Here is a 10,970-nt window from a genome sequence, read left to right as displayed (position 1 = left end):
GTTTTCTGAGCATCGTAGTGGGTGCATCTTTGTGAAAACCTTGAGACCTCACGAACACTCTCGGCTTTTTGTACTAGAAGTCTTTTCTAACCCGCCGTGGTGGCTCAGTGGTTACGGCGCTCGGCTGCTGACCCGAAAGACGCGGGTTCGATCCGGGCCACGGCGGCCGAATTTCGATGAAGGCGAAATTCCAGAGGCCTGTGTACTGTGCGATGTCAGTGCACGTTAAAGAACCCCAGGTGGTCGAAATTTCCGGAGCCCTTCACTACGGCGTCCTTCATAGCCTGAGTTGCTTTGGGACCCCAATAAACGAACAAACCTCTTCTGTTGCTGCTGTTGCTGACATTTCATTTTGTAATGCAGATAAGATACAAGTTACGTTCTTGCTGGTGCTGAAATCTTATCTAATGCCAAGGGTGGAAAAAAATTAATCGAGTGTGCTTTGGCGTCACAAAATCTCACTAAAATAACATACCAGGACGCTTCCAATGCATCCTAAGTGCCGTCTGTTGCAAAAGTTTACAGCCCACCGCGCCATTGAAATAAACGGCGCGGTGGGCTGCAAACTTTTTCAACAGACGCTTTTGCATTATCGCTAACAAGCGGAAAGGGCCATTGCACAAGGCGAACCGGGTCGTTCCCATCATGGTGTGTATCCCTACCCAGAGCGTGGCTTTAACCCGTAAGAGCCCATTAACAGTTAGCCGCGGCTTGCATCCCTGCTAGTTGAGTATAAATTCGAGACCGCAGAGGGACTGAAACTTTATTGAGCCGCAGCATTGAGCGTCAAGCACACTGAGTCACGGGTCACTGGCCAGATGGTCAGTTACCTGGTCGCGTGTTCGCCAAATGCAGCCGGTACAGCCAGCGATGACAGCGCCGCCCACCGGCAGGTAGCAGCCACATTAAGGCTGGTTATAAATATTCATTCAGAACGACGGCTTGACATCGCCGCTATGGCGCAGTGGATTAGAGGCACGTGTTGCGTATGGAAGGTCGGCCGTTCGACTCCGCTCTCTGTAGTGTAATTTTATTGTTTTTTTAATTTCATTTTTTTTTTCCATTTTTGCCCTTTTAGGTCGCAAATCGTTATGCTTAGTGGCATATAACGCCGTTTAAGAGGATTTATTATCCCTTTTAGGTAAGCTGTTGTGACAATCTTCAGTCACCGTGATCAATTCACCGTGGTTTCAAGCCATGTGGCTGTACAGGCTGCAGTTGGCGAATACGCTACCTGGTCCGATACTAGCCAGGCCCGGACCAGAAGTTTCAGTTTTGGTGGTTTCAATATAACTTTCTCGCTGGGCTGCAAATATGTACCAGGCTTCCAGTGATGCTAGCCAGTTACATAATTTATAACTATCGGGTCCGGTCTTTAAAAACGAACATATGAAACAGCCTTCACAAAAGTCACCATGACCACCATAGTTTTTTTTTCTTTGCTTCTTTTCATGCCTCTCAAGAAGATGTTGGCATCAAAAGCTTGTACCACCGTCTATGCGAATTTTTTTTACAGATCGCTTCATTCATCGGGAGAATGCCAGGAAGACAATTTCTTGTTTGGCTTCGCTAGCGTTCGGCTTTTTGAAAAGGAGGATTCTCCTTCTGAATCGCCATTTGCGTGTAGGTGCTCTCCTCTGTGCGTAAGTTAAAACTACTTTTGTTGTGCTCTTTTCATTTCTGGAATAAATTTAACAGAAGTGTTAGACTGGTACAGAAACTTCCCAGCCTTTCTTTGAGGTTCGCCGTGAGAAGAGTCTTATTATTACGGCTGAATCCATGCTTCATGCGCAACAATAGCCAAGCCAGATACGAAACCTCGTCTTCCCGGCATTCCTGCTCCCTTCCATGGTGGATGAAGTGTAGCGCAGCGCGTTTTCCTTCAAGGTAATATTAGAAACTATGTTGATGTCGCATTTGTGGTTCTGGTTTCGGTTCTGCTTCAGTTTAGTGGATTGTATTGTCTTGTTTTTGTAGGTATGCACTTTGCAATTGGCTTATATAAATTTAATGCAACTAAAAGGTATAAATACTGGTGTCCTCGTCTAATAAAGGGTCTTTCGTCTACCACTCGACCGGTGAGCCTCGTCTCCATTCCTTCGGGGCCTTCGTCCGCACCACATTTGACATTCCGGTGCCGGCTACAGATTAACATCGACATCATCTACTCCGGCCAACATATGACAGTGATAAAGAAGAAGAAGGAGGATTCAGCCTGAGGACATCATCATCATCAACGAAAACACCGTGCCCGAAATGGGCGCACAGAGCGGCACCGACCTTCTTAGCCGGGGATTCCCTCAGCAGCGGATGACGAACGCCTGTCCATGAGGCATGTTTCAACATGCGAGACAAGGGACGCCGGTCCTCCCTCAGGTCGTCCTCCGACCGGAGACGTTCCAGATCCGACGACAGGGACGTGCCGTTGCGGTCGACCTCGGTGAGCTTCGAGGATGAATCGTCCTCCGACCGCTCGCGGCGCCGGTCCAAGGAGGACGACAGCAGCTCGTCCGGGGAGTACGAGATCATAGAGGTGTACGACGACTCCCTGGGCTTGGGGGACAGGCTGGGCGATGAGGAGAAAGAGAAGACGGAGTGGGGCAGCGACTCGTACCAGCAGAGCCAAGCTTACATGATCATAGCTGCCGTCATGGTTGCCAGCGCGTTTCTCGGTGTCCTCATGAAATTCGCCTTCACCCCAGGCCACTCTGGGCATTCGCACGGTCTACGTAGGATCCAGGGGCGAGTGCTCGCCGATGAACCAGACGTGACCACATTGGACATGGTTCAGCCAAATTTCAAGGCCAACTTTAGCATCTTGGGAGACGTGGTGACAGAAGCAAAACCTCCGACGACAGCTGAAACGGCGCTGCCCACGAAAAAGTCGACTTTCACGTACGAGTGCCGCACAGATGCTTGTCTTTGGCAAAGCCGGCTAATCTACGACAAGATCAACCAGTCAATTGGCCCTTGCGAGGACTTCTACGCGTACGTGTGTTCGAACCGGTGGTACAACGGGGAGCTCGAAGTGCAAAGCAGACCATACGTGGTCAGCGGGCCCGGTTTGCTTATTCTCGACATTGCGAAGTTCTTGCTCCAGCAGAAGGTGAAGGAACAACCCTCTCTGAACTTCATCACCCAGTCTTCCTTGCTGCTAAGGAACTGTATCCAGGCGCGCAACGCTAGCACATCCGAGCAAGACTGGGAAGATGTAAAGAAGCTGTTCGACTCGTACGCACTCACAAACTGGCCGTTCACGACTGATCCTCCGTCGACGAAGTTCCAGGACGTGCTCAAGGTTGTCGACAAGACGTTGAATCTACTCGCTGTTGTCCACGTGACCCTGCGGAAGCGCTTCGAGAATGAAGGCTACATGTTACACCTGGATGCGCCTAAGCTGACCATGGTTCGCCACCAGATGACCTTCCTGGATGAAGGCTTCCAAGAGTACAAGAACTGCATCAAGCGCGCTTTCACGCTGCTCGGAAGCAAAGCGGAGACGGACCACATAGCTGACGACGTCGTCGAGTTGGAACGAAAGCTGGACGAGTCGTCCATGCCGACCAAAAGGTTCGTGTCCATACTGAACTCGACAGTGTCCATCGTGAACCTTAAACGTTCGGGCAAGCTGGAGTGGGACGCCTACCTAACGTACCTGCAACCGGGATCCGATAAGGTCATTGTCCTCAATTCCGCGTTCATCAACAAGCTGTCCGGCATACTGACGTCTACGGCTCTATCGACGCTCCTGAACTACATAGGTTTCCGCATCATCGTGCTGCTGTCGCCCCTGCTACCTAAGCAGGCCGAATTCCTGATCCCGCTAAGCTACGACGACCACATTCCCAAATACAACGCCCGCCTGCAGGCTTGCATTCATCTAACGGAGAGGCTGTTTCCGTACGGAATCCGCAAGATAGCTCGGGCCGCGATGGGAAAGACGACCATGGAGCAGATCGCCTACGACCACAACCTAGACAAACTGGTGAGCAGCGTCAAGGGGGTCGTGTCTCAGACGGTGGCTCGCGCTCCGTGGCTGACGCAGACCGAAGCCGACGTCGCAACCCAAAAGATTGAAAGCCTCGAGGTGGACTTCATGGGCGCCAAGGAGCACATGGACTCTTTGATCAGGTAATAATTCCTCAGTGTATTAGCAAACATGCGTCTTGGTAGCGTCCTCGCTGAAATAAGAGGAGGAAGTTGGTTTGGTTTGGTTTATGGGGTTTAACGTCCCAAAGCGACTGAGGCTATGAGAGACGCCGGAGTGGAGGGCTCCGGAAATTTCGACCACCTGGGGTTCTTTAACGTGCACTGACATCGCACAGTACACGGGCCTCGAATTCCTCCTCCAAAGAAATTCAACCGCCGCGGCCGGGATCGAACCCGCGTCTTTCGGGCCAGCAGCCGAGCACCATAGCCACTGAGCCACCGAGGAGGAAGTTGGGTTTGGCAAGACGTGTAGAGCGCGAGAGAGGTGACCTACATTTAACTGGACTGACAGCGGGTCACACTGAAAGTGAAACACTGCCATATCTGCCACAGCAGTGGGTGACTTAGGCCTGCAAAGAAGAGTTCTTATTCATTTTACCAGATCAGGCTACTGTTGATCATAGTAATAGTCGTACCATAAGATTCGATTATCGTTTTCGAAATAAAATATGGAACAGTATATTACTCTATCATTGACAGTAGCTTCTGGAAACATTCAGTTATACGTAGCGTTAAATAAGTGGGCTGATAGAAGTATTAAGCCGGGGGAGAAAATAAAGACCGAAAAACTAGCTGACCGCAGAACACTATGGCCCCTATACACTGTTGCTGCCCAAATGCACCTTATCGGGCAATTTTCTTCGTTTACGCTTGAAAACACCTCCGATATCGCGTCCGCTCAGTCAGCGGAGGATGATTTCTAAGCTATACCTTCTGGCTATGACAATGGTGGCAGTAGTAAAAGCCGTTATGATCGCTATAAAACCACGATGGCTGCATGCTTCTGATAAAGACTAATGTGCGATTTTCTGTCACGCGAAGATACGATGGCTTTGATTCTTTAGCCGTTGCTCGACGTCAGCTGACCAGTTATGAGGCTGCTGAGCTGAATGTCCCAAGAGGATCTTGCAAGAATTACAGTGCTTGTCGCCTATCCAGATTCGCAGTGCTGATTTGTAGTCATTGAAGCGATGAGGCCTCCTTGCGTTTCGGACCAATATTTACGATATCTCAAACAATAAAACTAGGAAGGGGGGGGGGGTGTACTTTGTGGCCACACATCTGACAGGGGGCATTCAAATCGGACTCAAGAAAGACAAAACGCTTCACTAATAACTTGGGTTATTATCTCTTGTTTTTCGCCCTGAGCATCGTGTTTCCTTGCGTCGGGATGCAAACCCTCACTGCTTTCAATTCCACCGGCGAGCAGGTACTACCAGACCAATGTCCAGGCCTCGTTCACCATGGCCTCTGCGTTGCGCGACTACACGGCGCTGCTCAACGAGACGATGTTCCGCTACTGGCTCTCCAAGGACAACGCGGACTACGACGCCCGCTATCACGTGTCCAGCCTGCGGCCGGGCTACGAGTACAACGCGGGCAAGAACGTGCTGCACGTCCCATTCGGCGTGGTCGCCCTCCAGCAACGCGTGGCCCAGTCCGCCATCCCGGCCATCCTGATTCCCTACATCGTGCCCCACCTCGTGGAAGGCACGTATTGCAGCGCTGAACCGGTCTACTCATGCTTCGAGTTGTGAATGAAAATATTGATGGTTTATGGAAGTTTAACGTCCCAAAACAATTCACGCTATGAAGGACGCCGTAGTGAAGGGCTCCGGAAATTTCGACCACCTGGGGTTCTTTAACATGCACTGACATCGCACAGCACACGGGCCTCTAGAATTTCGCCTTCATCGAAATTCGACCGTCTGCGGCCGGTATCGAACCCAAGTCTTTCTGGTCAGCAGCTGAGCGCCGTAACCACTGAGCCACCGCGGTTGCGGTGACAGATAATACGTACTTCGTAACGGGTGCAGGTGTCAGTAGGAGACCTGTTAAACCAGTCATAGAGTCATAACAATGTTAATGAAGAAGATGCTGGTTCCCCGTTGCCGTTATTGGCGTAGCAGTAGCAGCTATTCATGATTATAGCGGTGCAAAGTGCACTTGTGTTCATTTTAAAGGAAAAACCGTTAAATAGCGGTTGGCAGTAACCTTGCAGTGAAAACTTCATGAACAGTGTTCCCATTAAATGGTGCTTCCTTTTCGTTTCCTTGCCACTATACTATAACCTGCCTCACGTTTCTGCCTTGTAAAAAACGAACCAGGCATGTACGAGGCCATCGACGTCCGTGGGTCCACCATCAATGTGCGCGGAATGCCCGAGACCTGGTGGAGCAGCGAGACGCTGGTGCGGTACCGGCAGCAGCAGAAGTGCTTCACGCAGAACTACCTGGACAGCATCCAGCGCTTCGGCACGTTCCAGGTGAGCAGGAATGGTGGAAACACGAGGGAAACTGCGCAGAGTGATTGTAGCTCAACCTCAGAAGCGTAGCTGAACCCGTAGAAGCGTCAACGGTGTGCGTAGGGTTCGCATGGCGCTTCTGTGGACCTTGCGACCATTACGCCTGGCCTTTTCTACCGCACACAGTAATAGAATGGAATCACAAAATCTGACCAAATTATGTTGCAGGAAATTATTTGCTGACGAACACCACCTGTTTTTATTTGTTCCCTGTTGTACTTTTGAATGTGCTTTTTTGTGCTTTGTTGGCTTTTAATATTTGCTTTTCGTTGTGCTGATGTTCGCATCGTAGTGCCGTTGTTTACCTTGTAATGTCTATTAATTGTTTCGGACTTGTTATTTGGTCATTCACTGTCTTTCACCATTCATTATCAGTGTTTTGTTTCCTGTATTTTTGTTAGTGTGGTGTGTGGCCTCTAAACCAATGCCAATAGAGGCAGGTTGGGTGGCTTTCGATATGTCTACTGGCCCCATCGTTTTTTATAACGTACCAGCCTTAAAAGCCAGACCCGAATTTAAGAGAGCTGAATATGTAAATGCGCATACAGCTTGCAGTGGAAAGCACTTCACCATTCAGGCTTGCTGAAGCATCCAGCATCCTTATTCGCGGTTTCTCGTATTAGGACCCCTGGAATAAATTTAGGGGCGATGAGTTAGATTGATGCGGAGAAAATGCGGTACCTTTCTTTCGCTCGCCATTCTATTCCAATAATGATTCCATTCTTTTTCACTGAGCATTCTATTACAGTTGTAATACTATACCAAATCCGAGTATATTCAAAATATGTTTCTATTCCTATTCCATTGCAATACGTAATCGCTTCTTTAATTATTTTTTTGCCGATTCATCTTTGTCCGGCCTCACCCTCCTCTCTTCTATAAGTGGAGGGGGAATCACCCTGAACTCCCCCAATCACGGTCATACCTAACAATTCTGTACAAAATCATTTTTGAACGAGAAACAGTTCATGAACGCAATTTTTTCATTTATTGCAAGATTTCACTATAAAAATAAATACATCCGCATATCTCCTGTCCACAGGCTTGCGTTAATTTTTTTCTATTAACGTTTTTGCTATTGCGAAAAGCGATTCCCATTGGTTGGCAGTCTCAACTTTTCGATGCGAGGGATGGAAACACTGTAAAAGAAAGATTTTTCTACACTTTTTTAAGAGTGGACCGTTACCTTCAGCATTTCCACAACAGTGCCTTACAATTTTCTAATCTTCAACATTTTTTTCCTAGAATGTTGGACGTGTGGTAAGTATAGGCGTACAGGCTTCATACAGACGCGACGCTGGACAGTTTTCCCCTTAGTGACTGTCCTAGTGTCATCTCATTAAAAAAAAAAAGCCAATGTTGAAGCAGTGATCGGATATTGAGCGTTAACACACCTAATATAGGTCGCCGGTTCGAATCCCTGCCGTGAGCTGGGCTCTAAATTAACTAGCAAGCTTATACTTTCCGAAACGCTGAATCGTATGACACCATCCGAAACATTCTGCTGCAAACGGTTGGCCCAAAAATTTTACACGAATGTCCGAACTCACTGGCCGGGCTTTTACGCCTACCAGACAGGGTAATATATATATATATATATATATATATATATATATATATATATATATATATATATATATATATATATATATATATATATATATATATATATATATATATATATATATATATATATATATATATATATAAATTTTCAGAACGGTCCCCCAAGTAACATATAGAAGACCAAAAAATCTGCAAAACCATGTTGTCCATTCGACAGTCAATAAACCGAGAGCTGTGGGTTGCACACCATGCGAAAAAAGCCGATGCCAAGTCTGCAAACACATGGAAACCACGGCACTGGCTAAAAGCACCCATTCAAATTTCAAGCGTTCTATCCGGGAAGACCTAAATTGCGATTCCAGCAACGTGGTTTACATGCTCGAGTGTGACAACTGTCGAATGCAATACATAGGCCAAAACCTCTTTCGAAACACCTCCGCGAGAAAGGCCACGAGTTTGACAAACTAAAGTAACAATACTACAGAGTGGCTTCAAAAACACTCGTGAGCGCGAGCAACGAGCATCGTATTTTATTTTTAAATTTAACACAGTGCAAAATGGAATTAATGAAACTTACGGCACCCTCACCTCTCTTCCGAGGTCACAGGCCTACGAAATTAAACAAAGCAACACTGACCCTGTCGTTTGAGGTCATACCCCTTTCTGCATGCCACATTTGTGCCTTGCCTTCTCCCCCCCCCCCCCCCCTGGGTCTGCTTACCTTGTGGTCCCGCGCAAGGGTCCCGCACAAGGGTCCCGCAAAAAGCACTGCTTCAAAGGTTTTCTTTTCCCTGTTTTACTTTTTTTTCCGAAGTTTCTCTCTGTTAAGGGTCAGATTTTTATTTTCAATTTTTTTTTCCTGCCCTCGCGGCCAGGAGAAGAAAAAAGTTCCCACATTTTTCTACGAAAGTTTCTGCACGGCCACGCACCTGTCGAGCACCTCCGAGCTGGACACGCCTGTCAATAAGCAAGCCTGTTTTGCTTAACAAAGCAGAGGCCGCATCTGGACGTTGTATTTTCGCCCTGTTCCTCACACACTCTTTTTTTTTTTCGTGTGGGTCGCACTGCCTCTAATAATTTTTATGTGTAATTTTTTATGTGTATTTTTCTGCTATGTGCTTTGTGTTTCCCACTTACCTGTTCTGTACCCACCCCTATAAAAGGGGATGCATTGGCAATGTAAAATCACTCCTGAAGAAGATCGGTCTTCCGATCGAAACGTCGAGTCGAATAAGTTTCCTTTAACGAAGCGTATACTTCGCTATATATATATATATATATATATATATATATATATATATATATATATATATATACTAGACCGATGTACATTAGTTTTCACGTGTGGTGCTCAGGCATCACGCATCCACCAATTATTACTTTATTCTATTATGTAATACCACCTCCGTCACCATGGCAACCAATGCGTTATAACGCACCACCCCGAGACCCGAAACGCGAGAAATAGAGCTTAAAGCTTTAATACAGTGTCGTCTCTAATACAATGGCCGCCATCTTGGATCCTATCCGTGGAATCAGCATAACTCGGGGGCTCGAAACGCGACCAGTAGAGCTGACGCTCTTAAGATCTCACGCGATGTCTCTGCCGTCGGCTGCGCAGGAGTCTCCGATGGCTCCGTTCCTGCGCAGCTTCATGGGCGAGATCGGGGCGCTGCAGCCCTCGTTCGAGGCGTACATGCGCGCCCTGGTGGCCCCGCACTCGATGCAGCGCAATTTCCGCATCCCGGGCCTGCCAGACCTGACGCCCGAGATGCTCTTCTTCGTCAACTTCGCGGCCAGCCACTGCGACCCCGTCAGCAGCCAGGGTCTGACGGCGCTGGACAAACGTCGACTGCGATACCGCGTAGCGCTCCCGTCCTCACTGAGGGTCAACATTCCGCTGCGCCACTTCGACACCTTCGCCGAGACCTTCTCCTGCAACCGGGGCACATACATGAACCCCGGTGCCAAGTGCAGGCTCTGGTGAACCGCCCGGGTTAAGACATCTAGCGCCTGTTATTCCTGCAAGGCCTTTTGCGCCGTGACCAGAAAGCTATGAAGTGGCATATGCCTGCATACAAGAAGTAGTTTTTACATGAACCTGCGTTATACCTTCGTAAATGAATCTGCGCACTACATGTGTTTTTTTTGCATCTGGTGAACTGGTGTTTGAACTGGGTGAACTGGGTGAAGTGGTGCATCTGGTGTTTTTTGCATCTGGTGAAGTCTCGGCTTCTGACTATGCTCTCGCCGTGCACTGTGCTTATAGACGGGAGAGGCAGTTGAATCTCTAAGCTGTCTGGTGAAAACACTGCGTGCCATCTCAACCTTTGGGGTTGCAAAACTTACTGTCTTTTTCCGGAAGGCGCAAAAACCGACTCTCTTGTGGTCAAAAATGGAGAGCTGATGTTCAAGGAAGGAAATGCAAGGCAGAAAAGGAACGCCGGAGCTCACAGCTGGGGTGTTTTGATTTCATGGTTCTTGCAATGCCCAAGGCAGTAATAACTTCATCATGCTGGCAGGTGTCATGCGAGGGCACTGGGCAGTAAAAGTTCGCCGTGAATGATATTAATGAACCACGGCGGTCAAGGCAGAGAACATGTGAAAAGCGAGGACGTTTGCACTGTTGCTGTAAGAGCAGCTGTGTTATAACTGTGCTGACATGAAGGTTGTCAATAAAGAGGTTTTACTTGCTGTGAGCGACGTCTGCTAGTTCGAATGTTAGATCAGAAGGGGCTTGCGTGAAGATTGTTAAGTGACCAATGAGGCTGACCGAAGCTCGCAGAAACTCGTTATGGCTTTGGTATCACACCATTAGTTGAGTATTACGCTCTAATTTTTTTTCACGACATGACCACAGAGCTGCAAGGATGCCGCGATTCGTCATATT

General features: G+C 48.1%; 1 protein-coding gene across 1 annotated transcript; it reads left to right on the top strand.

Annotated features, from left to right (window-relative positions):
* Positions 1-2,344: 2,344 nt before the first annotated feature.
* LOC149335425 (neprilysin-1-like) lies at positions 2,345-10,067 on the top strand. The gene is made up of 4 exons (XM_089553803.1): positions 2,345-4,131; positions 5,420-5,700; positions 6,318-6,475; positions 9,702-10,067. The coding sequence occupies exons 1-4, from the start codon at positions 2,345-2,347 to the stop codon at positions 10,065-10,067; spliced, it is 2,592 nt and encodes an 863-aa protein (XP_089409929.1).
* The last annotated feature ends 903 nt before the right edge of the window (positions 10,068-10,970 follow it).

The sequence above is a fragment of the Amblyomma mixtum genome, chromosome 7 (assembly GCF_055824585.1).
Source record: "Amblyomma mixtum isolate Tamu chromosome 7, ASM5582458v1, whole genome shotgun sequence".
NCBI lineage: Eukaryota > Metazoa > Arthropoda > Arachnida > Ixodida > Ixodidae > Amblyomma > Amblyomma mixtum.
Note: the sequence above shows the minus strand (reverse complement) of the source record. Positions and strands in the feature narration are given on the sequence as shown.